Source organism: Bos indicus x Bos taurus, chromosome 5 (assembly GCF_003369695.1).
Source record: "Bos indicus x Bos taurus breed Angus x Brahman F1 hybrid chromosome 5, Bos_hybrid_MaternalHap_v2.0, whole genome shotgun sequence".
In the NCBI taxonomy this organism is placed as follows: Eukaryota; Metazoa; Chordata; class Mammalia; order Artiodactyla; family Bovidae; genus Bos; species Bos indicus x Bos taurus.
Window position 1 is genome coordinate 96954764 of NC_040080.1, and position 25721 is coordinate 96980484.

At 37.8% G+C, this 25721-nt stretch overlaps 1 protein-coding gene across 3 annotated transcripts in view; it reads right to left on the reverse strand.

Moving 5' to 3' along the window:
- Positions 1-4128: 4128 nt before the first annotated feature.
- The window catches only part of MRPL42 (mitochondrial ribosomal protein L42), a 30847-nt gene continuing 9254 nt past the window's right edge, over positions 4129-25721 (reverse strand). For 2 of the 3 annotated variants that reach the window (XM_027543161.1, XM_027543163.1), the window contains exons 6-7: positions 18982-19145; positions 4129-4302 (exon numbers count right to left, since the gene is read on the reverse strand). In XM_027543161.1, the coding sequence (XP_027398962.1) occupies positions 4257-4302; positions 18982-19145 (210 nt within the window). In that variant the 3' untranslated portion in view covers positions 4129-4256. The remainder of the gene's footprint in view (positions 4303-18981; positions 19146-25721) is intronic. The other variant, XM_027543162.1, reaches the window with a different exon arrangement.

Genomic DNA, 25721 nt, shown 5'->3' on the forward strand with positions numbered 1-25721 from the left:
AGAAAAGAATCTGAAAAAGAAAAAATATATAACTGATTCACTTTGCTCTACAGTTGAAACTGACACACTAGAAATCAACTATATTAGAATAAAATTTTTTTTAAAAATAATAGTCTTCTTAAAAAAAAACTATTGACCAGGATGAAATAACAGCATTCTTTATAATAGGGAACAAATGGAAATAATGATTATGTCTAATCATATGCATGCATGCTAAGTCGCTTCAGTAGTGTCCAACTCTGTGTGACCCTATGGACTGTATCCACCCAGGCTCCTCTGTCCATGGGATTCTCCAGGCAAGAATACTGGAATGGGTTGCCATGCTCTCCTCCAGGGGATCTTCCCAACCCAGGGATCGAACCTGCATCTCTACGTCTCCTGCATTGGCAGGCAGGTTCTTTACCATTAGCACCACCTGGGAAGCCCATGTCTAATGGTATGGGGTTAATTAAAATTACATTCCAGTTTATAAAATAATATGCATCCATTAAATGAGAGTACTGATACAGCAAAAAAATGCATGATACTAAGTGAAAAAGCAAGTTATAAAACAATATGCATAATAAATACAATTATTTTTGGAAATATATTTATGTAGCAAAATAACCCAGGAAAGAAAGGTAGCAAAAATGTTAGTGTTCTCTTTAGATGGGACAATTATAGATAATTTTATTTTCTCTTTAATCTCTAATTTAAAAAAAATAACGATACATTATATTCATGGTTAAAAAGCAACATCATTAGAAAACTAAGTAGCTCAGTAGATACTAGTTGTCTACTTAAAAACTTAACAACTATGCTCCTTAAGGGCCCATTTTTTGTTATTCGCCTGGCAAAAAGTACAATGCCTCTTCACAGTGGTAGGGGTACAACAAATGACTAGATCAACAGAATGAATGATGGCTTTAATTAATTTCACTGCCGTCACTTACTCATCCTTACCTACAGAATACCCAAATAGTATCTGCTAAATTAAGTACATTAAGTCACTGCCCTTTGGGTGAGGAATGCTCAAACCGAACCCTATATGAGAGTGCCCTCTGGTGGTTTCACCGACAATGCTTTTTTCAGTTTGAAGTATGGAGGCCTGGCGTGCTGCGATTCATGGGGTCGCAGTCGGACAAGACTGAGCAACTGAACTGAACTGAACAATCCATTCCTTCCTCCTGGGGATCCTCCCCACCCAGGGATCGAACCCAGGTCTCCTGCCTTGCAGGTGGACTCTACTATCTGAGCCACCAGGGAAGCCCCAACAACAATCCACCTCACCAATGGAAGGAAATATGAGAATAAGGACTTGGTAGTAGTATTTTCATGAAGCTAAATTTATTCTATTTAAAGAGTCATCAGACCTTACATATTTTTAAAATTTCTGAAAAGACAAACTAATCTTCCATGAAATGTTAGTGATGGCAGATAATAGGTTACACCTCTGAGGTGTAATGGAGTGGAGGTGAAGGTGCTGATGAACTATGTACTTATTCAGCAACTCATGAAAACCAGAATTCCAGGAACTACAGTGTTAACTACAATGTATGATACTTCCAGTACAGATAAAACTAATTCTCCAAAGCACTCACATGTATATGTGCACTTTGGACATCTCACAACCGGACAATCTGTATTTACTAGATCCTTGCATTTAGAAGAAACTTTAGTTTTTATTCTTACTACTTTCATAACATGGTATATCTCAATCTTTTGGATATAACAACCTGAAACAACCATTTTTGAAGATATGTCACCAAATATGTGGTTAATATTTCAATTATCAAATTCTACTGTCTCACTTTTCCCCCCAAATGAGTAACAGTTTTATTTCCTTTATACTTTTCTAATATTCCTACATTTTATTGAACACTTGAACCTTCACCTTTCTTTATGAAAAGAACTAGATTAAGGAATAGAATGTGAAATCATTTTTCACATCCAATTTTAAAATATCACAAGTATTGCACAAGTTTGAATAAAGTAACTTTCCATCTTCTTAAAAGACTCCTCACTTCCTAAGGAGAAATCAGAGGCAACAATGATGATCATATATAAGCTGGTAGTGATAATCAACAGAATAAACTATTAACATTCTTATAAGAGGAACCAGAGATCAAATAGCAGAGAAATCAGAGATCAAATTGCCAACATCCGTGGGATCATAGAAAAAGCAAGAGTTTCAGAAAAATATCTACTGCTGCTTTATTGACTATACCAAAGCCTTTGTGTGGATCACAACAAACTGTGGAAAATTCTTCGAGAGAGGGCAATACCAAACCACCTGACCTGCCTCCTGAGAAATCTGTATGCAGGTCAAGAAGCAACAGAGAACCGGACATGGAACAATAGATGGGTTCCAATCGAGAAAGGAGTACGTCAAGGCTGTGCATTGTCACCCTGCTTATTATTGCAGAGTGAGTAAGTGAAGTCGCTCAGTCGTGTCTGACTCTTTGCGACACCATGGACTGTAGCCCACCAGGCTCCTCCATCCATGGGATTCTCCAGGCAAGAATACTGGAGTGGGTTGCCATTTCCTTCTCCAGGGGATCTTCCCAACCCAGGGATCAAACCCAGGTCTCCTGCATTGCAGGCAGACGCTTTAACCTCTGACCCACCAGGGAAGCAGAGTATATATGCAGAGTACATCATGTGAAGTGCCGTGCTGGATGAAGCACAAGCTGGAATCAAGATTACTGGGAGAAATATCACTAACTTCAGACACACAGATGACACCACTCTTTATAAAAGAAGCGGAGAAGAACTAAAGAGCCTCCTAATGAAAGTGAAAGAGGAGAGTGAAAAAGTTGGCTTAAAACTCAACATTCAGAAAACTAAGATCATGGCATCCGGCCCCATCACTTCATAGCAAATAGATGGGGAAATAGTGGCAGACTTTATTTTCTTGGGCTCCAAAATCACTGCAGATGGTGACCAACAGCCATGAAATTAAAAGATGCTTACTCCTTGGAAGAAAAACTTTGAGCAACCTAGATGGCATATTAAAAAGCAGAGTCATTACTTTGCCAACAGCAGTCTGTCTAATCAAAGCTATGGTTTTTCCAGTAGTGACGTATGGATGTGAGAGTTGGACTATAAAGAAAGCTGAGCGCCAAAGAATTGATGCTTTTGAATTGTAGTGTTGGAGAATTGAGAGTCCCTTGGACTGCAATGAGAGCCAACCAGTCAATCCTAAAGGAAATCAGTCCTGAATATTCATCGGAAGGACTGATGCTGAAGCTGAAACTCCAATACTTTAACCACGTGATGCAAAGAACTGACTCATTGGAAAAGATCCTGATGCTGGAAAAGATTGAATGCAGGAGGAGAAGCGGAGGACAGACGATGAGATGGTTGGATGGCATCACCGACTTGATGGACGTGAGTTTGAGCAAGATCCAGGAGTTGGTGACAGACAGGGAAGCCTGGCGTGCTGCAGTCTATGGGGTTGCAAAGAGTTGGACACAACTGAGTGACTGAACAGAACTGATTCTTATAATGCCAGTTTAGTTTAGTAATATTAATGTTCTAATCAGAGTTGCATGTGCTCTGAAGCAAACAGAATTTTTAAGACAGCCAGAAAAAATGTCAAAACGAATAATATATTCTTTCTAGGAAAGTAAAAATTCTTGGATGAAAGAAAACACCTCTTCATAGTGATGCATTGTTAAAAAGCTCTGGAGCCTGACAGTGTGGATCCTGGCTCTGCCACTTGCTAGGTAGGCAGAGTTCAAGTCACTTAGCCTTATCTGTAAAATGGGAAAGATGTTTCTTCAGAGGATTATTTTGAGAATTTAATAATATTGTAAACAAAGGACCTAGCAAATAGTGAAAACTGATTAAAATGTAACTAATTATTCCCTAGAGCCACAAGAAAGGAAAGATCTTTTTCTGTGCAAACAGCATGAGTTTCTTTGTAAAGCAATTTAAAAATCTTCAGAAGAACCATGCACATTTTTATTAATCATATTTATACTACTAACAGTATTTGGTTGATAAAAGTACTTAATCGTACTAGGCACATAAAAATAAATACTAAACTTAAATAACTTAACAGGAAAATACTATAAAATAGGTTCTTTAAAATTCGAATTGTCAAATTCAGAATTATTTACTATATATAAAGAAATACACATTCTAATATATGAAAAGACATTTTATTATTATTTTACTATATAACATATTAGTGAATACACCCAGTTGTATCTTCTCAAAAGGCAAATGAGATCCAGGGTAACAATCCTCTTTGATTCCTGAAAACATCAATATCATCTGTCTTTTGGAGGATTCAGTTTCCTACGACGTCTATGATACCTTGAAAAGAAGAAAACATTTAAAATAAGATTATTTTAATAAAAGTTAACTGTTCCTAATAGAAATATCAAATTTCTATTAGCTTGGTGTTTATTGGCACTCAAAAAAAAAAAATCAATGAAACATAATACATACACAATACATACCTCAAGTAGATAGTTCTTAATAATAAGCCACATTTCCCTGCTGTGAAAATTGTTTTCTTTTAATTAAGCATTTGGAAAGTCTTTTTTCACATCTTGAGGTAGTTTCAATGTGGTAACCTAGATGACTGTTCCTTAACGTAAATCTAATGATTGTCTCTGAAGTAAAGAAACACCACACTGTGAATATGAAGGATACACGCTACTGAAGTTTTATTTAAAAGGAGATGATCAGCTCTAAATGGAAACCTCTTGAGCTGCAAAATCATGTTTTAATAAACAATAAAATATAATTAGTTGTATGTATACAGAAAATGTGCAGTATCACAAAAAATGGAAGAATTATAAATTAAAACAGTGAGAAATCTTTTCCCTTGTTTTTGCAATCACAAATAATTTTTAAATTATAATGCACAATCCAAGCATAGGTATGGTGAACTAAGCAATATCAGACCCAACTGCTTAAAGCATGCATCAGTATAACATTTGAAAACCAGTGTGGCACTATCAAAAATTTTTTTTATTAATCATAACTTTTGATCTAATCATTCCTCTCTGGAAATCTATCCTAAAGCAATAAGTAGTTAAAATATTAACTATCTTAATATGAAAATATTAAATATATAATATTAAATATTAAAGGGGGAAGGGATGATACAGGATTCAAATTTATATATACAGTATGATTAAAACCATGTAAAAATAGGAGAACTATTAAAACTTATGTAAAGAAAGAAAGAAAGAAAATGCACTGTTACCAGTGACTAAAGTGTTTTCACCATGCAGAATTTTCTTTTCTTTTTTCAACTGCTCTTTTCAATTCTTTTTTCAATAAAGAAATCTTTCTTTATTGAGTCAAGAATATTTCTGCACAGAGTACATGTGCTTTCAGTGATGAGTTCTCTTCAAAAATTCCCTTAAGGCGAGACTGTAGCAAATTGATCTGAGCTAATTTTTAACTTTTTTGCTAGTGTAGAAATTCAATGTAAAAATATCTATACCAATGAGTGACAAGGCATGTATCTTATGTCCTTCAGTTGTTGTGATTAAGATGATCTCAAGTATTTTTTGCTTATCTTAAAGGTTTCATACAGGCAACTTTCCCATACACTGTTTTTTGATAAATTGCAAAATACAGAAATTAAGTTAAATAAATGAAGTACATCTATATATACTAACACGGAATACTAAGTTGTAGGATAACACATATAACATATTATCACTACCTAAACATGTCTACATATACTTATATTGGCATTGAGAAGATTATGGTTTTCTTAAGGGCTCCAGCTATGTGCCATATAATCAAGGTTTTACTAGCGCAATTGTATTCCTGAAATATGTTCTGTAAAAGCTGTGAGCCACAGAATAGGGGTTTGGGAAATTACAAACTTCCTGAAATTATTTATTAAAATTTTGAACATTATTTATTTTCCTGGGAAGTGGATTAATAGGTTTCATTGGATTCTCAATGAAGTCTGTGGTTCTAAAAATCTAAGCACTGTCCTACACAAGTGTGATTCAGCTTACAATGCTCAAACATTTTCACTACTCAAGATGCTTAAGACCCGAAAACACTTTGAGATCTTGATAGCCCTGAATCTAACAAAGTCAAATTCTAAAATATGCTCAATAAATGTCAAATAGCATTTACAGATTTTTTATCAAGCATGAATGTCAACACTCGGAAGCAAACACCTGAATTTTAAGGTGCCCTTATAGAACTGGACATGGAACAACAAACTGGTTCCAAATAGGAAAAGGAGTACGTCAAGGCTGTATATCGTCACCCTGCTTATTTAACTTACATGCAGAGTACATCATGAGAAACGCTGGGCTGAAGGAAGCACAAGCTGGAATCAAGATTCCCGGGAGAAATATCAATAACCTCAGATATGCAGATGACAACCACCCTTATGGCACAAAGTGAAGAAGAACTAAAGAACCTCTTGATGAAAGTGAAAGAGGAGAGTGAAAAAGTTGGCTTAAAGCTCAACATTCAGAAAACGAAGATCATGGCATCCGGTCTCATCACTTCATGGCAAATAGATGGGGAAACAGTGGAAACAGTGGCTGACTTTATTTTTCTGGGCTCCAAAATCACTGCAGATGGTGATTGCAGCCATGAAATTAAAAGACGCTTGCTCCTTGGAAGGAAAGTTATGACTAACCTTGATAGCATATTCAAAAGCAGAGACATTACTTTGGGAACAAAGGTCCATCTAGTCAAGGCTATGGTTTTTCCAGTAGTCATGTATGGATGTGAGAGTTGGACTATAAAGAAGGTTGAGTGCCGAAAAATTGATGCTTTTGAACTGTGGTGTTGGAGAAGACTCTTGAGAGTCCCTTGGACTGCAAGGAGATCCAACCAGTCCATCCTAAAGGAGATCAGTCCTGGGTGTTCATTGGAAGGACTGATATTGAAGCTGAAACTCCCAATACTTTGGCCACCTGATGCAAACAGCTAACCCATTTGAAAAGACCCTGATGCTGGGAAAGACTGAGGGCAGGAGGAGAAGGAGACAACAGAGGATGAGATGGTTGGATGGCGTCACCGACTCGATGGACACGGGTTTGGGTGGACTCCGGGAGTTGGTGATGGACAGGGAGGCCTGGCGTGCTACAGTTCATGGGGTCGCAAAGAGTCGGACAAGACTGAGCGACTGAACTGAACTATGACTTATCATCTAAACTGGGATCATTTAAAAAATAAAAACCTGTTCTATTAATAATTAACAAAATAGTTAAACTGAGACAGTCCCTGGCAAGCCAAAATGTATTGTTATCCTTCTTCTTATTATTTTTTTAAATTTTATTTTATTTTTAAACTTTACATAATTGTATTAGTTTTGCCAAATATCAAAATGAATCCGCCACAGGTATACATGTGTTCCCCATCCTGAACCCTCCTCCATCCTCCCTCCCCATACCATCCCTCTGGGTCGTCCCAGTGCACTAGCCCCAAGCATCCAGTATCGTGCATCGAACCTGGACTGGCCACTCATTTCTTACATGATATTTTACATGTTTCAATGCCATTCTCCCAAATCTTCCCACCCTCTCCCTCTCCCACAGAGTCCATAAGACTGTTCTATACATCAGTGTCTCTTTTGCTGTCTCGTACACAGGGTTATTGTTACCATCTTTCTAAATTCCATATATATGCATTAGTATACTGTATTGGTGTTTTTCCTTCTGGCTTACTTCACTCTGTATAATAGGCTCCAGTTTCATCCACCTCATTAGAACTGATTCAAATGTATTCTTTTTAATGGCTGAGTAATACTCCATTGTGTATATGTACCATAGCTTTCTTATCCATTCATCTGCTGATGGACATCTAGGTTGCTTCCATGTCCTGGCTATTAAAAATAGTGCTGCGATGAACATTGGAGTACACATGTCTCTTTCCCTTCTGGTTTCCTCAGTGTGTATGCCCAGCAGTGGGATTGCTGGATCATAAGGCAGTTCTATTTCTAGTTTTTTAAGGAATCTCCACACTGTTCGCCATAGTGGCTGTACTAGTTTTATTGTTATCCTTCTTAAATTACACAATGACTCAGTGATATCAGAAAGATTTGTCAACAGCTCTTAGTCCAGGATAGTACTTCACCCTCTGGTTCACAATGCAGCTGGATGTTCAATGTCTCCTAGTGATGGTGGGAGTTAATTTTTGTTGCCTCCATGGGAAAATATTCAAGTTGCTCTTTAAAGAGGTAGTGCTACTCATATATTTATAGCATCGTTTTATATTTCAGAAATTTAGAATTATGTTCCATATCCTTCTTACTTTCAATCCAGACTTCTTTCAATCCTTCCATCCTTTTTTTTCCAACATAACTTTACATTTGGTGGAGTTATGTTACCTATTTTCTTTTTTAAGAGATATTATGAAAATCAGAATCATTCACTTATTCATTCGTTTTTAAATATGTGGAGCATCTACTACATAGCAGGCATCATTTTTAGGCACTAAAGTTTCTGTGGTACACAAAAAAATGACAAAATCCCTACTCTCATGAAGCTTACATTCTTGTGTATTAGACAGAAAAATTAGATAAACAAGTTGGCCAAGGAAGGCTTCGGTGATAAAAACTCCAAAGAAGAGGTGATGGAATCCCAACTGAGCTATTTGAAATCCTAAAAGATGATGCTGTTAAAGTGCTGCATTCAATATGCTAACAAATTTGGAAAACTCAGCAGTGGCCACAGGACTGGAAAAGGTCAGTTTTTCAAATCCCAAAGAAGGGCAATGCCTAAGAATGTTCAAAATACCATAAATTGCACTCATTTCACATGCTAGCAAGGTAACGCTCAAAATCCTTCATGCTAGTCTTCAACAGTATGTGAACTGAGAACTTTCAGATATACAAGGTAGATTTAGAAAAGGCAGAGGAACCAAAGGTCAAACTGTCAACATCCACTGGATCATAGAAAAAGCAAGAGAATTTCAGAAAAACATCTACTTCTGCTTCATTGACTACACTAAAGCTTTTGACTGTATGGATCACAACAAACTGTGGAAAATTCTTAAAGAGATGGTCCAGACCACCTTATCTGCTTCCTGTGAAACCTATATGCATGTCAAGAAGCAAAGGTAAGAACCAGACATGGAACAATGAACTGGTTCAAAACTGGGAAAGGAGAGTACATCAAGGCTGTATATTGTCACCCTGCTTATTTAACTTATATGCAGAGTACATCATGTGAAATACCAGGCTGGATGAATCACAACCTGGAATGAAGATTGCTGGGAGAAATATCAATAACCTCAGATATGCAGATAACACCACCCTTATGGCAGAAAGTGAAGAAGAACTAAAGAGCCTCTTGATAAGCGTGAAAGAAGAGTGAAGAAGATGGCTTAAAACTCAACATTCAAAAAACGAAGATCATGGCATTCAGTCCCATCACTTCATGGCAAATAGATGGGGAAACAATGGAAACAGTGACAGACTATTTTCTTGGGCTCCGAAATCACTGTGGATAGTGACTGCAACCATAAAATTAAAAGATGCTTGCTCCTTGGAAGAAAAGCTATCACAAACCTAGACAGCATATTAAAGTGCAGAGACATTACTTTGTCAACAAAGGTCTGTATAGTCAAAGTGAAAAAGTGAAAGCGAAGTCGCTCAGTCATGTCCGACTCTTTGCAACCCCATGGACTGCAGCCTGCCAGGTTCCTCTGTCCATGGGATTTTCCAGGCAACAATACTGGAGTGGGCTGCCATTTCCTTCTCCAGGGAATCTTCCCAACCCAGGGATTGAACCTGGGTCTCCCAGATTGTAGGCAGATGCTTTTACCATCTGAGCCACCAGGGAAGTCAAAAGTATGGTTTTTCCAATAATCACATATGGATGTAAGAGTTGGACCATAAAGAAGGCTGAGGACTGAAGAACTGATGTTTTTGAACTGTGGTGCTGGGAAGACTCTTGAGAGTCCCTTGGACTGCAAGGAAATCAAACCAATCAATCTTAAAGGAAATCAACCCTGAACTGGAAGGACTGATGGTGAAGCTGAAACTCAAGCTTCAGTACTTTGGCCACCTGATGTGAAGAGCCAACTCACTGGAAAAGACTCTGATGCTAGGAAAGATAGAGAGCAGGAGGAGAAGGGAACAACAGAGAACGAGATGGTTGGACAGCATCACCAGCTCAATGGACATGAGTTTGAGCAAGCTCCGAGAGACGGTGAAGGACAGGGAAGCCTGATATGCTGCAGTCCATGGGGTTGCAAAGAGTCAGACACAACTGAGCGACTGAACAACAACAAAAATAACAGGTCTGAGGTGGAAGGAAGGGCATGTTGAAGGAACAGCAAAGAGGTCATGAGGTTGCAACAGCCTGAAGATGGAAGAGAACAATTGGAAATGAGAGTAGAAAGGTGATAAGAGGATCAGATCACGTAAATTCTTGTAGATAATAGGTAAGGCCTATAGTTTTCCGTGAGTGAGATGGAAAGCTGCTGGAGGTTTTTCAACAGAAAATTTATAATAACTAACAGAATTCTGGCTGTGTGCTCAGAACAGACTGCAGGAAAGCAAAGGCTGAAGTAGGGAGACCAGTTAGAAAGTTCCTTCTATGAACCAGGCTAAAGATGGTGGCACACATGGGATGATGACAGAGGGAATGGTGATAAACGGTCAAATTGATACATTTTGGAGATAGAGGCAACAGGATCTGCTAACAGACCAGATGTTGGGGGTGAGACAAATAGAAAAGTTAAGAATGGCACCAAGATTTCTGGCCCAAGCAGCTAGAAGAATGGAACTGGCATTAACTGAGACAGGGAAACTTGCAGGAGAAGCTGGTTTGTGAGAGACCATGAGAAGCTCGGTTAAAGACACATTAAGTTAAGGATATCCATTAGACAAGTCAAGTAGGCCCCTGGAAATACAGGTCTGGAGGTCAATGGACAGGAAGAGATAGATCTGGGAGCCAATGTAGATGGTATTTAAACCCAGAAGACTGGATGAGATCACTGTCTTAGGGAATGGACAGAAAAGATGAGAGAACCAAGGACTGATCCTTGGGGAACTCCAAAATTTAGACATAAGGGAAATGAAAAGGAATCAGCAAGAGAAACCAAGATATTAATAGTATATGAACTCTGAATATGTAAAAAATGTAAAAAAGAGTTTCAGCAAACTTATTAAGGTTGAATTAATGAGAAAAATAACAGAAAACTCAAACAGAACCACTAGGAACTCTGCAATATTGCTAAAATGATGTGTTCTGCAAAGAACCATAATGAAAGGAATGCTCCACTGACTTTATTTTTTTCACGCCAACTGAGGAAGACTAAAGACAGGAAGAAGAGCTTGGACACAGATGCTGGCAACTTAGGGCACTGATACGTTCTGCTTCTTGAGTACTGGCGGCATTAAAGGCCAACAGGAGACACCTCAGGGGCTGCAGAGAAGAGCAAAATGACTCACAATCAGGTCCTCAACACCTGTATACAGAGGAGCTATCTAATGCAAATTATAGGGAGTACAAAGAAATTGATTTGTAGAAGAAGTACCTTTCACAGAATATATTCAAAGTCCCATTACATCAGGTAAATTATAATGTAGTGATTTAGCTAGGGTAATTAATTTGTTTTCATCACCTATAATATCATAAAATAGGAAGTAGCGGGAGCCTCATGGTTACATACGCTATATTTTTTAAAAATCAATCTTTGCACAACTGCATATAAAAATAGGCAAAAGGCAGAGGGGAGGGAACCAAAACTTCAATTTAATCCCAAACCCTCAGCCCGAATTTCCTCATTGCTCATTCTCACCCTGAAAATTCAAACAGCTCTATACCCAGTCTCAGTATAAAGCCCAAATCTAAGAGGACTCTTTGAATTGCCATCCTAAAGTAAATAAGATCATTGGGATTAGGAAACAGTAATATCCAGTTCATAAATTTAGTGGTAACAATTCTAACAGTGGATCTCCATATATGAGATAACCTAACGCCCAGTGTTTATAATCTACTGGACTATTTCAGCATCAATTCTGTACAGTCATACTACCTATGCTTCCAGTCCACCCCACTGTGGGTGAGGTCAATAATTAAATGCAGGTAGGTTCAGGATTCGGAGAAGGCAATGGCACCCCACTCCAGTACTCTTGCCTGGAAAATTCCATGGATGGAGGAGCCTGGTGGGCTACAGTCCATGGGGTCGCAAAGAGTCGGACACGACTGAGCGACTTCACTTTCACTTTTCACTTTCATGCATTGGAGAAGGAAATGGTAACCCACTCCAGTGTTCTTGCCTGGAGAATCCCAGGGACGGGGGAGCCTGGTGGGCTGCCGTCTATGGGGTCGCACAGAGTCGGACACGACTGAAGCGACTTAGCAGCAGCAGCAGGTTCAGGATTGAATGAGGGAGCCAACACCCTGGGATCATAAAGCCTTTGCTGACCTTTATTCAGAATCTGATAATAAAGAACATCTTAATGCACAGGTGACCTACCTAGATAAAATGGAAATTAAACAAATCCTCATGACTTAACAGCTCAACTCTGAAAATAAAACTTCCAAGAATCACAGGGAAATTTACCAATGCACCAACCCAAAGACGACCATAAAGTACAGCTTCAAAGAAAAACAACACCTTCAAGAAACTGGAAGGATAATTAGGTAAGATAATATCCCATCAGACAGTGACTTAATACATAGACATCATAGTAAAGATACTGTATTAGAGGTCTTCCAGGAAATTACAAAACAGAAGTTACATTCCTGATGAAGACAGAATGACAGCAAAAGATGAAACCAAAAAATTACCCACAAATATAACGTTAATGGGTATCTAATAAGTTATAGTTAAAATAATTTAGAGGTGGTAGCTATTCAAAGTGACTATAATCAAATTTCATGAAAAAAGTAGGCTAAGGGCAAATGGCAGAAGAAGAGTGCAAGTACTGAAAATCAAAAGCAAAAGCACGTAAGATGGCTTGATACTAAAGTCAGAAGTGAGACTGGATAAAAAAAACCAAATACAACTATATTTCCTTTTAAAACCCCACTTTTGGAGACTTCTGTGGTGGTCCAGCGGTTAAGTTCATGCTTTTGATTCACCAGTTCAATCCCTGATCAGGGTTATATGCTGCACTTGGCATAAACAAACAAAAAAAAAACCCTTCAAACTTTATAAAAAATTTTGCACAGCAAATAGAACTATAAACAAAATGAATGAACAACCCACAGAATGGGAGAAAATATTTGCAAGCAATGCAACTAACAAAGGATTCATCTCCAAAATATACAGACAGTTCATGCTGCTCAATATCAAAAGAATAAAGAACCCAATCAGTAAATGGGCAGGGACTCCTGTGGTGGTCCATTGGGCTAAAACTCCATGCTCCCAATATAAGGGGCAAGATTCCATTCCTGGTTGGGGAACTAAGACCTGGCATGCCTCATGGTGCAGCCAAAAAAAGAAGATAAAAAAGGGGGGCAGAAGATCTAAACAGACATTTCTCCAAAGACAGACAGATGGCCAAAAAGCACATGAAAAGATGCTCAACACTACTAATTATTAGAGAAATGCAAATCAAAACTATAAGGGGGACTTACCCAATGTCCAGTGGCTAAGAATCCACCTTCGAATACAAGGGACATGGGTTTGATCCCTGGTCAGGGAGAGGATCAACTAAGCCTATGCTCCACAATAAGAGAAGCCTACACAGTTCAGCAAAAGAAAGCCTTCAAACCACAACAAAAAGCCCACATGCCACAACAAAGACCCAGTGTAGTCAAAATATTAAAAAATAAATTAATTAAAAACAAAAAACTACAATGAGGCATTACTGTAGTTTACCCCAGTCAGAATGGCCATTACCAAAAAGTCTGCAAACAATAAATGCTGGAGAGGGTATGAAGAAAAGGAAACTCGCCTATACTGTTGGTGGGAAGGTAAACTGGTACGAACATTATGGAGAACAGTATAAATATTCCTTTAAGAACTAAGAACAAAACTACCATATGATCCAGCAATCCTACTCCTGAGTATATATTCAGGGAAAACCGTAATTCAGAAAGATGCATGCATCCCAGTGTTCACTGCAGTATATTTATAATAGCCAAAACACATAAGCAAACTCAATGTCCATCAACAGAGGAATAGATAAACAAGATGTGGTACATATATATAATACAATGAGATTTTACTCAGCAATAAAAAAGAATGAAATAATGCCATTTGCAGCAACATGAATGGACCAAGAGATTACCATGCTAAGTGAAATAAGTCAGAGAAAGATAAGTATCATATGGTGTCACTTACATGTGGAATCCAACAACAATAACAAAAAAATGATACAAATGAATTAATTTACAAAACAAACAGACTCACAGATCCTGAGATCAAACTTAGGGTTACCAAAGGAGAAAGGTGGAGGGAAATGATAAATTAGAAGACTGAGATTAACACATACACACTACTATATATAAAATAGATAATTAACAAGGACCTACTGTAGAGCACAGGAAACTCTACTCAATATTCTGAATAACCTATACAGGAAAAGAACCTGAAAAAGAATGGAGATACACACACACACACACACACTAATTCACTCTGCTGTACACCTGAAACTAACACTGTAAGTCAATTATACTCCAATAAAAATTTTTAAAACTTAAATAGGACTTCCCTTGTGATGCAGTGGATAAGAATCCTTCTGCTAATGCAAGGGCCACAGGTTTGATCCCTGATCCAGGAAGATCCCACATACCACGGAGCAACTAAGCCCATGCTTACAATGCTGAGCCTGTGCTCTGGAGTCCAGGAGCTGCAACTGCTGAGCCCCCGTGCCACAACCACCGAAGTTCAAATGCTTTAGAGCCCGTGCTCTGCAACAAGAGAAACTAACGCAATAAGAAGCCTGTGTACCACGACAAGAGAGTCACCTCCACTTGCCACAACTAGAGAGAAGCCCAGGCAGTGTTGAAGACCCAGCACAGCCCAAATTAATTAAAAAAATAAAACGGCCAAAATACTGGAAAGAACCCAAAATGTCCAACTGGTTAACAGATAAACTGTGGTCTATCCATACAAGGAAATATTATTCAGAAATAAAAAAGGACAAACTATTGGTATATACAACAATATGGATGAATCTCAAAAGCACTGTACTTAGTGAAATAAGTCAGACACGAAAGGTTATGTACTGTATAATCCCATTTGTATGAAATTCTAGAAAGTAATAAAAAGCAGACAAGTAATTGCCAAGGGTGAGGATTATAGGGAGGGATCAGAATGCGAAAAGGCATAGGAGAACTTCCTGGAGTTATGAACACAGTCTATATTATGATCGTGGTAGTGATTATCAAACAAAGCAGGACCTTAAGGCCCTTGACCGCCCTCCCGCATATCCTCAGCTTGCTTTCTGTCTGTGGAAAAACATTAGCCAATGAATAAGTTTAATCAGAGAAGTGAGAAAATGTAGAAACAAAGGAAAACAGTCCAACAAGACTAAATAACAACAGTTGTCATAATAACAATAGAATAACAATAATGATATGCTGAGTATTATACTCAGCATGTACAGCATGTAATAACTACGCAAGACAGCTGTATAACTATTATCCAAAGTGGGTGTTCAGCTACTCGCATCTCAAAAGCTGGTAAGTAGACAAGGCTGGTGGAAAGGAAAGTTTGCTTTATTTTGGAGATTGGCTCCCAGGGTGAGTAGCTACTGCTGTCTGTTCAAAGGCTGACTCCCCCGACTGACAGTTGGTGGGCAAGAGCTCTTATAGACAGAGGGAGGGGGCTCCATGCAGAAAACAGTACAGTCAGCTCTGACAGTTATCTTGAAATTGGTCACTGGTGCTCTGATCAGCATCATCTTGATTGTTGTAAGTATGACCCTATGTGAGCCTTTACAACCCTGGGGATTGTAGCCCATCAGGCTGCTCTGTCCAGGGGATTCTCCAGACAAGAATATTGGAGTGGATTGCCATTCACTTCTCCAGGGGATCTTCCCCACCCAGAAACCCAACTCTTGTCTCAACATCTCCTACAAGCAGGTGGGTTCTTTACCACTAGCAGTATATATTTGTTACAATGTATATACATTTACATACTTGAACTAGTGAATATTTCACTTAAAACATTTGTCAAAAATCACAAAGTTGTAAACTTAAAACTGGTAAACTTGAAGTATGCAAACTAAACCTCAAAAGAGCCTATTTAAGAAAAGATGCTTCAGGGAGCTCTCTCGGGGCCTAGTCGTCAGATTTGGTGCTTTCACTGCCCTGGCCTGGGTTCAGTCCCTGGTTAGGGAACTGAGATCCTACCAGCTGCATGGCACAGTCAAAAAAAAAGAAAGATGCTTCAAAAAGAGTAAGAGAAAAACTGTGAGTGGGAGACAATGAGACAGTATTAATTATCATTATCACTACCACTGTACATATACTGTATGCCAGGTGTTTGATTATATTTTATCTCAAAACCACCAAGCAAATTAAGCATTATTATTTCTATTTTCTTCAACAGATAACAAGATTGAATAACTAGCTAGTAAGTAGCAGAGATAAGATGATTTAAGTCAGTCTAGCCTCTTTAACACAGTTATACTCTCAGAAAAGGTTCTACTTTATTGGAGTTCAAAAAGCACAGAACTGAGTATAATATGAGGTTGGGTTATTCATATAGGGAGAGTTTAACAGTGTTCATCTACGGGGAAGACAGCATTTGTAGGTATAAAGAAGATTTTTATTTTATACTTTAAATGCTTCTGAATTGTTTTAAAATACTTTAAAAACAAGTATTTTATACCTTTCAATAACTTATTTAAAAAGATGTTATATAGCCCCAAGTAGTAAACTCATAATGGGTCCCTTTCTTTTAACTGTTATAACTTTAAAACTGTGGAATATTTAGTAAAATATCCTTGTATATCCCGTCTGATATTTAAGAAATGTTCTCTACAATCTAGAAACCAACACTTGAAAATGGCTCCCATTAAACCAAACTATCTATATATATACATACCAAATAAATATTTGTTAAGTATCAGTAATCACACATTAAAATTGTGAAAGATGATGCATCACAATGGCAATGCCTACAGGTAAAACTTTTCTCTGTACACATAAGCTAGCATCTGGAGTTTTTATGTTGAACTCTTTATTAGGAGAGATACTGGGATAATCAACTGCATCTAATTAAAGTCTGCTTAGAACTGAAAATGCCTAGTAATCCTGAAGGGAGAAGACATACCAGGAGATTAAATTAATTAGCAGTCAAAGCTAATTAGCAGTAATTAAGATCAAACACAGGTGGGGTACTAGACAGAAAAGTCTGAAGATTACACATTTGGTTTTAAGACTCCCTAATGGTCTTCTTGCCTTCGGTCTTTCCTCTTCAAATTACAAACCAACACAGAACTTTTATAACTTCAGCACTTTGGTTATGAACAAAAGATCACAAGAAAACTGCAGCAATATGAAACATGCAGGAAACAAGTACTGAAAGCCATTATAAAAAAAATTTTAAGGTGGGGCTTGAACTAAAATATCTCGATGATGGGAAAGAAATAAATGATCAACATGAGCAATGGTATGAATCATAGAAAGAAATCTTAGAATACAGCAGTGACTGAGATATGGAGCTATATAAATGGTTTGCTAACCTGTTTTCCTATAATTTACAAAGAGGGAAAAACATAGACTGCATGTATAAACTAAGTGGGTACTGAATAAGAAAGAAAAATCAAGGAAGGGTACATAAAATAGATGAAGGAATTGAAAGACACTATGGTAGCCAAGAGATAAATGGATAAAGAAGATGTAATATATTTATTTGCTACACACAGCAACTTGTGGGATCTCAGTTCCCAATCAGGGACTGAATCCATGTCCTCGGCAGTGAAAGCACAGAGTCCTAACCACTGGACAACCAGGAAATTTCCAGTATTAGGTTTAGTTAAATAGGTCAGACAGAGAAAGACAAATGCTCTATGTTATCACCTATATGTGGAATCTAAAAAATAAAACAAATGTATATAACAAAATGGGCTTCCCAGGTGGCACTAGTGGTAAAGAATCCGGCTGCCAATGCAGGAGACCTAAGAGATGCAGGTTTGATCCCTGGGTCAGGAAGATTCCCTGGAGGAGGGCATGGCAACCCACTCCAATATTCTTGCCTGGAGAGTCCCCTGGAGGACACAGGAGCCTGGCGGGCTACAGTCCATGGGGTTGCAAAGAGTTGGTCACGACTGAAGTGACTCAGCATGCACACATATATAACAAAACAGAAACCAACTCAGAGAACAAACTAGTGGTAATCAGTGGGGAGAAGGGAGAGATGCAAGGTAGGAGTGCGAGATTAAGAAACACAAATTACTATGTATAAAATAAACAAGCAACATGGATATATTGCACAGCACAGGAAAATATACCCATTATTTTGTATTAATTTTAAATGGGGTAAAACCTATAAAAATACTGAATCACTAGTTTGAGGTACACCGCAAACTAATATAACATTGTAAGCCAATTATGCTTCAATAAATTAAAAACAAATATTGTTTTAACTTAAAATAGACACTACAGTGGCAAAAAAAAAAAATCATAGATTTTTTTCCCCTGGAAACTGATGCACAAATATCATTTTATTACAGAAAGATTATTAAGGGAGAGAAAGGCTTTTTTTAAGTGGAAAAGAAGAGCTGTGCTTTGTTATAACGAATTTAAAACTTTGCACAGATATCTAGTTAGAAATATTCTAAGGACAATGAATAAAAACAATACTTTAAATGACTATATCACAAAATAGAAAAAATTTTAAGAACCCTTGCAAGATTCCCTGAAAGCTTTGATTAAACCCTCCCACTAAAATAAGGGAAGAAAAGAAGTACACTTTCATTTTAGCTATACTTTATGTAGATTTAAAAGCACAGTTCAGTAGGTGAACATACTGGGTGTTAACTCCTTCAGGCAAAGTACAACCTCAGAAGGCTGTTAACAGAAACAAAGCTGTGTTATTTCTTTAGTGTTCAGTGAGAGATGAAGAAGAAAAGAAAACACTTACTGTCCACGAGGATACCAACGGTGCTTGGTAGTAAAGAACATTTTACTGAGTTGTTCTATCATGGGTCCTTGCTCTAAGTGTTCACTTTTTTCTTCTAATCTGGTTTTCAGTACTAGATCATGTGTTTCTTCATTGTTATGCACTGGATCTGGCCGAGGGATAGGCTACAAAATAAACAGCAGTGAACATCAACGTGTAGGAATGTTAGCCAGCATCTGATTGAGTTGACGGTAAAATAATTACCACCACAGTATCTCAAGGTGGGTAGGTAAGTCACCAGAATGGTTTCACTGAGTCGCACTGTCAGTTAGCATATCAGAATGTACTGTCCAGTGGTTATTTTTGGCTGCACCAGTCATGGAATGTGGGATCTTAGTTCTCCAACTAGGGATTGAAGCTATGCCCTCTGCAGTGGAAGTACAAAGCCCTAACCACTGGACCATCAGGGAAGTCCCCAGAAATATTTTTCTTCTCATATCAAGTTCTGGGTTTCCTTTCCAATAATAAAGTTATTACTTAAATTTATCTTCCCCCAATAATAAAGTACTTATTACTTTACTCTATATTTCTCAAAACTATAAATCGTGCCCATTTTACTTTTTAACTTAAAAGTTTACAGTCTCAGGATTTCCCTAATGGTCCAGTGGTTAAAATTTGATGCTTCCACTGCAGGGGGCTCGAGTTTGATCCCTGGTCAGGGAGCTGAGATCCCACATATCACATGGCTCATGCAAAAAAAAAAAAAAATTACAGTGTCTACAGTCTCTAACATTAAAGTGAGATACAATGAAAAACCTTCATTTGAAAATGACATTTTTATATCCAAAAGGAAAATTTTTCAGTATTTTCATTTTAGGTGACTGCACTGGAATTAAATGATGCTTTATGATAATTTGAGTAGTTTCTTTCCCCAAAGACGTTAATTACTAAAAAAAAAAATCTCATTTCTTCCCAACACTAGTAAGACAGCATATGCCCATCAGCAACAGTGGCTGACTAAAGTTCTTAAAAATCAGTGCCTTGGAAAGTCAGCTTACCTATATTTTAAATATTAAGAGATATGACATGTAACACAAGATTGTAACATTATATTAGTTTTACAAAAAATATAACATATATAAAATAACATATATGTATGTTACATATATATCATATATAAGACATATATATATTTATACATAACATATATAAAAGACGCTTGCTTCTTGGAAGAAAAGCCATGACCAACCTAGACAGTATACTGAAAAGCAGAGACATTACTTTGCTGACAAAGGTCCATCTAGTCAAAGCTATGGTTTTTCCAGCAGTCATGTACGGATGTGAGAGATGGACTATAAAGAAAGCCGAGCACCAAAGAATTGATGCTTTTGAACTGTGGTGTTGGAGAAGACTCCTTAGAGTCCCTTGGACTGCAAGGAGATCTAACCAGTCCATCCTAAAGGAGATCAGTCCTTAATATTCACTGCAAGGACTGATGCTGAAGCTGAAACTCCAATACTTTGGCCACCTGATGCGAAGAACTGACCCATTTGAAAATACCCTGATATTGGGAAAGATTGAAGGCAAGAGGAGAAGGGGATGACAGAGGATGAGATGGTTGGATGGCATCACCGACTCAATGGACATGAGTTTGAGCAAGCTCAGGAGTTGGTGATGGACAAGGAAGCCTGGTGTGCTGCAGTCCATGGGGTCACAAAGAGTCAGACACAACTAAGAGAATGAACTGAAAACATATATAAGCTTTACAAACACCTTATATATGTATTACAACACAATGAAACCTTGAATTTACAAATGAAACAATTCAAACACAGACGTCTTCTTATATTCATACACTATTAATGACAACTACTACATTCTACCACTGTATTAAATGTTAGAGCATATATTCATATTTATTTAGCTTATGTACATGAAAAAAATAAAGCCATTTTAAAAGGCAATCTGTAAGTACATGATGGTGGTGCAACTGACTAAGTACTTCAGAAATGCAAAGTAACAAAGACATTAGTGAAACATAAAACAGGAGCCAAGTTAGAGCCTTGTCATAGAGTGCAGAATGAGTTCTAGAAGGAATAAAAAACATTACAAGTAGAGCAAAGTAGGTAAAAACACAATAAACAGGCAATCTTAAAAAAGGGACCCTGAGAAATAAAGATTATAAAAAGCTTTCACAGTTTCAGTTTTCGTGGTTCAGTGGTAAAGGATCTGTCTAAAATGCGGGAGATGCAGGTTCGATCCCTGGGTCAAGAAAATCCTCTGGAGAAGGAAATGACAACCCACTCCAGTATTCCTGCCTGGGAAATCCCATGGACAGAGGAGCATGGCAATCCATAGTTCATGGGGTTGCAAACTGTCAGACATCACTTAACCACTGAGCACTAAGTACAACAATTTGACATAAGTAGAAATAAGGAACCACAGTGTGGGAGGGAATAAGGAGAAAGTATAATGAAGAGGTTAAGAATTTGGGCTTTGGTCAATAACTACTAACTCTGTGACCTTGGAAAAGTTATTTAAGCTCTTAATTTCCTTTCTGTAAAATCTGAGGAGTAATTACCTACTTAATATAGGTTTGATGTGAGAGTTGGGACCATAAAGAAGTCTAAGAGCCGAAGAATTGATGCTTTCAAACTGTGGTGCTAGAGAAGACTCCTGAGAGTCCCTTGGACTGCAAGGAAATCAAACCAATCAATCTTAAAGGAAATCAACCCTGAATATTCATCGGAAGGACTGATGCTGAAGCTGAAGCTCCAATACTTTGACCACCTGACTCGAAGAACTGACTCACTGGAAAAGACCCTGATGCTGGGAAAGATTGAAGGCAAAAGGAGAAGGGAGCGGCAGAGGATGAGATGGTTAGACACCATTACTGACTCAATGGACATGAAACTAAGCAAACCCCAGGAGATAGTGAAGGACAGGGAAGGAAGCCTGGCATGCTGTAGTTCACGGGGTTGCAAAGAGTCAGACATGACTGAGTGACTGAACAAGCTACTAATGTTTCTTTTAAGGCCTCAAACAGGAAAAAAGTATTAATTTATTATTATTTTTTAAAGAAGTGTCCCTTAAACATTTAAAGTAATTTTATAAGGTCATCTCTTACATATAGAGTGAAATATTAATATATGTCTTTGTAAGTTACTATCAGACTCTGAAGGATACCAGCAAACACTAGATTAGAGCCTATAGTTTTCTCTCCTTTAAGTTATTGTGTTGTTATTGTTTTTAGTCGCTAGTCATTCCTGACTTGTTGTAACCCCATGGACTCTAGCCTGCCAGGCTCCTCAGTCCATAGAATTCCCCAGGCAATACTGGAATGAATTACCATTTCCTTCTTCAGAGAGATCTTCCCAACCTAGGGATAAAGCTGAGTCTCCTGCTTAGCAGGTGGATTCTTTACCACTGAGCCATCTGAGAAGCCCCTTAGGTTACTATACTTGTTACTAAAGATCAAATGTTTTAAATATTATCCGCTATTTTCAAGTTAATAAATGTTCATTGTCTCCCTTCCTATTCCCAAACAGGCTCAATTCTAATATATCACAAATTCTCTCTGCTTTGTATAATTAAAAACATTTTCTTTCCCAGGCACACAGAAAAAAGACATTAGAATTAATGGCTTCCTCGAAGTCTAAACCAAAAGCCTCTACAGACTTAGAACTGACTTTTAGGTTGCACTTGATCTCCCTGATCAAATTTCAAAGAAAGGGTACATGAATATTTCAGTAAAAAGGAAAAACTAAAACTGTATGTCAACTTTAAAAAAACATTTAGAACTGTCATCTTGAATTTTCCTTGTTTTTCTTAAGAATTTTTAAAATTTGACTTTTCAAATTTTCCACTAAATCAACCACTAAAAAGAATTGCCTAATACTTACATTTTTACTTTATTTTTCCAAATTATTATTTTTTTGTCCCTGGTTTAAAATCTTTATTTTCCTAAACTAGAAATCATAAATTCTAGAAAAACATTTTTAGTTTTAATAAGACTTATACCTGGGCGAAACAGAAAGAAAGATCTTTTTACCTGGATATTTGGAATATAATCAACATCTAGATGCAAATGCAAGTTACCAGAAAACCAATCATATAAATCATTTTAATTTTCTTAAAGTCAGTGTCAGTAGGTATTTCTACATATGAACAGGATCTTTGTACGAAATATGCTTTCTAGGGCCTAGAGAATTAAAGGGTCCACTAGAGTTGCAGCTGGGCTTCCCTGGTAGCTCAGATGGTAAAGAATCCGCCTGCAATGCAGGAGACCCCGATTGATTTCTGCGTTGGGAAGAGCCCCTGGAGAAAGGGCATGGCAACCCACTTCAGTATTCTTGCCTGGACAATCCCCATGGACAGAGAGGAGCCTAGCAGGCTACAGTTAGTCCTTGGGGTCACAAAGAGTTGGACACAACTGAGCAACTAAGCACAGAACAGAACAGAGTTGCAGCTACTTCCTTGAAAAAAGAAAATCCAATCTAAATGATAAGTCATGTTTAAATACAGTTATTTAATGCTATATACTTTGTGAAATCTGTAAATCTAGATTCAAAAAGAACATATTTTAACAATGTATTTTCAAGAATGTTTCCTATTGTAAATAAAGTCCAATCTGTAATTACTTGAGAAACAAAAAATTTCCAAGCTTCTACAAATTTGTATCTCTTAGCTTTAAAACAGAAAATCATGGAGAGGACCCAATTTATTTAGTTGATCAACAAATATTTATTGTGCACCAACCAAGTACAAAGGTTTTCCAGGTGCTGATGATATAGCAAAAAGTAGAACAAAACAGACAAGGCCCTGTCCTCATGGAGCTTACATTTTAATGAAGGCAGACACACAGAATAGCAGGAAAACATCCATTGTGCCAGAAATGATAAATGCTATTGAGAAAAGCAAAGCAAAGAAGGACAACAGGGACTCCAGGGGAAGGGGTACTACTTGAAATGCAGTGGTCAAGGAAGGTCTCTCTAGGTAACAAATAAGGAAAGACCTCAAGGAGAGGGAATAAACTACAGCATTCAGGCAGAGGAAGCAGTAACTACATGGGCCCTGAGGCAGGAGCTTCCTAAGTATCTACCTTAAAGAACAGCAGAGAATCCACTGTGTAGAGGGATTATGTGTGACCTCACATGAGTGATCTCCTAGACTAGAGAGGGATACTGAAGACACCGGAAAGGAGACAACTGATACAGCAAAGGAAGGGCAACAAAAAAACAAACAGAGACGGGTATGTATGCAAGGGAGTGATGATGATGACGACCATGGAATCGATCCCAGGTAAGGAGAATGTATGAGATACGAAAAGGACTGCGAAAACATGGTTCCATCAATCGATGGAGGTCTTAATGAGGGAATAAATAATTCTTGGAGCTGGGAAGCTAGGAGGAGCTGGTAGCACACTAATGGAATTCTTAAACATCTAGATTGGGAGGAAGAATTATTTGTGATTAAAACCTCTCTAGAAAACTACCATGGGCTTCCCTGGAGGCTTAGACGATAGAGAATCCACCTGCAATACGGGAGACCTTGTCCGATCCCTGGGTTGGGAAGACCCCTTGGAGAAAAGAACGGCCAACCCACTCTAGTATTCTTGCCTGGAGAATCCCCATGGACAGGAGACCTGGCAGGCTACAGTCCACGGGGTCGCAAAGAATCCGATACCACTGAGCGACTAAGCACAGCACAGTGGCAAGGAACAACCATGGGAGTGGGGGCCGCTGTAGGGATAAAAGGTCAAGAAGTCAGAGGCTGGGGTAGTAGACAGATCATCTACACGGACACTGAAATAACAAAGAATTAGGATACAAACAGTGTTGGTGAGTGTCAAAGTACATTTAAAATCTTCAAAGAAGAGTGGAGGGATGGGGAAGGGAGGATGAGAAGTGAACTGCAGGATGACAGCAAAAAAAAAAAAAAAGATAAGGAGATAGCATGATTTAATGATCCAAACTACAAAGCAAGCTAGAAACCATTAGGGAGGAGGAAAGATGACCTGGATATGACAGTGAAGAGCCACAGGGACATCTATTCTTTCTCTAGGCTCAGTAGTAAAAGGGTTTAGGAGAGAAAGCATAACTACTTAAGAGTGCTATGGAAGCAATGGGGCTAGGGTACAGCCAACTTTCTTTTAAGAGTCAGAAGGCGAAGCCAACGTTCTAGAAGAAGTTAAGGTTCTGAGAGACTTTATAAAGATAGCAAGTTTTAATAGAATGCAGATGTTTTAAGAGTTGGGAAGGACAGGAAAAGTGTCAGATTCGTGGATGCAAACAGCTATATGGAGATGAGAATCTGGATAGTGAGAAAAGACCACACAATCTTGGGCTTTTTAGTATAACTGCTAACACAGGAATAAAGCACACAACCAGAAAACTAATACAAAATAAAAATGGGAGAAGACACAATACAGTACGAGCTAGAGGTTACAGGCCAAAAGCCAGTGACTTACACCTGTTTTCTAAAAGCTGTTCAAAGAAATGAAACAGAAAAGGTACAAAATTACTGCCTATGATACCTAGCTAGAATACAAGGTAGGCAGACAAAATGACAAAATTAAAAAGAGAATACAAAATAGCAAACTAAAATTAATTTTTTCTATCAAATCAGTACTCTAGACTTAATGATGATTTTTAAAAACAGCTACCACTAGATGCATCATGTGATGAACTACTTAAGTATTTTTTCCTCAAAAAGCAAATCAAACATTTCCAAATATAGTAGAAGAAGGCTTAAAGAAAAAA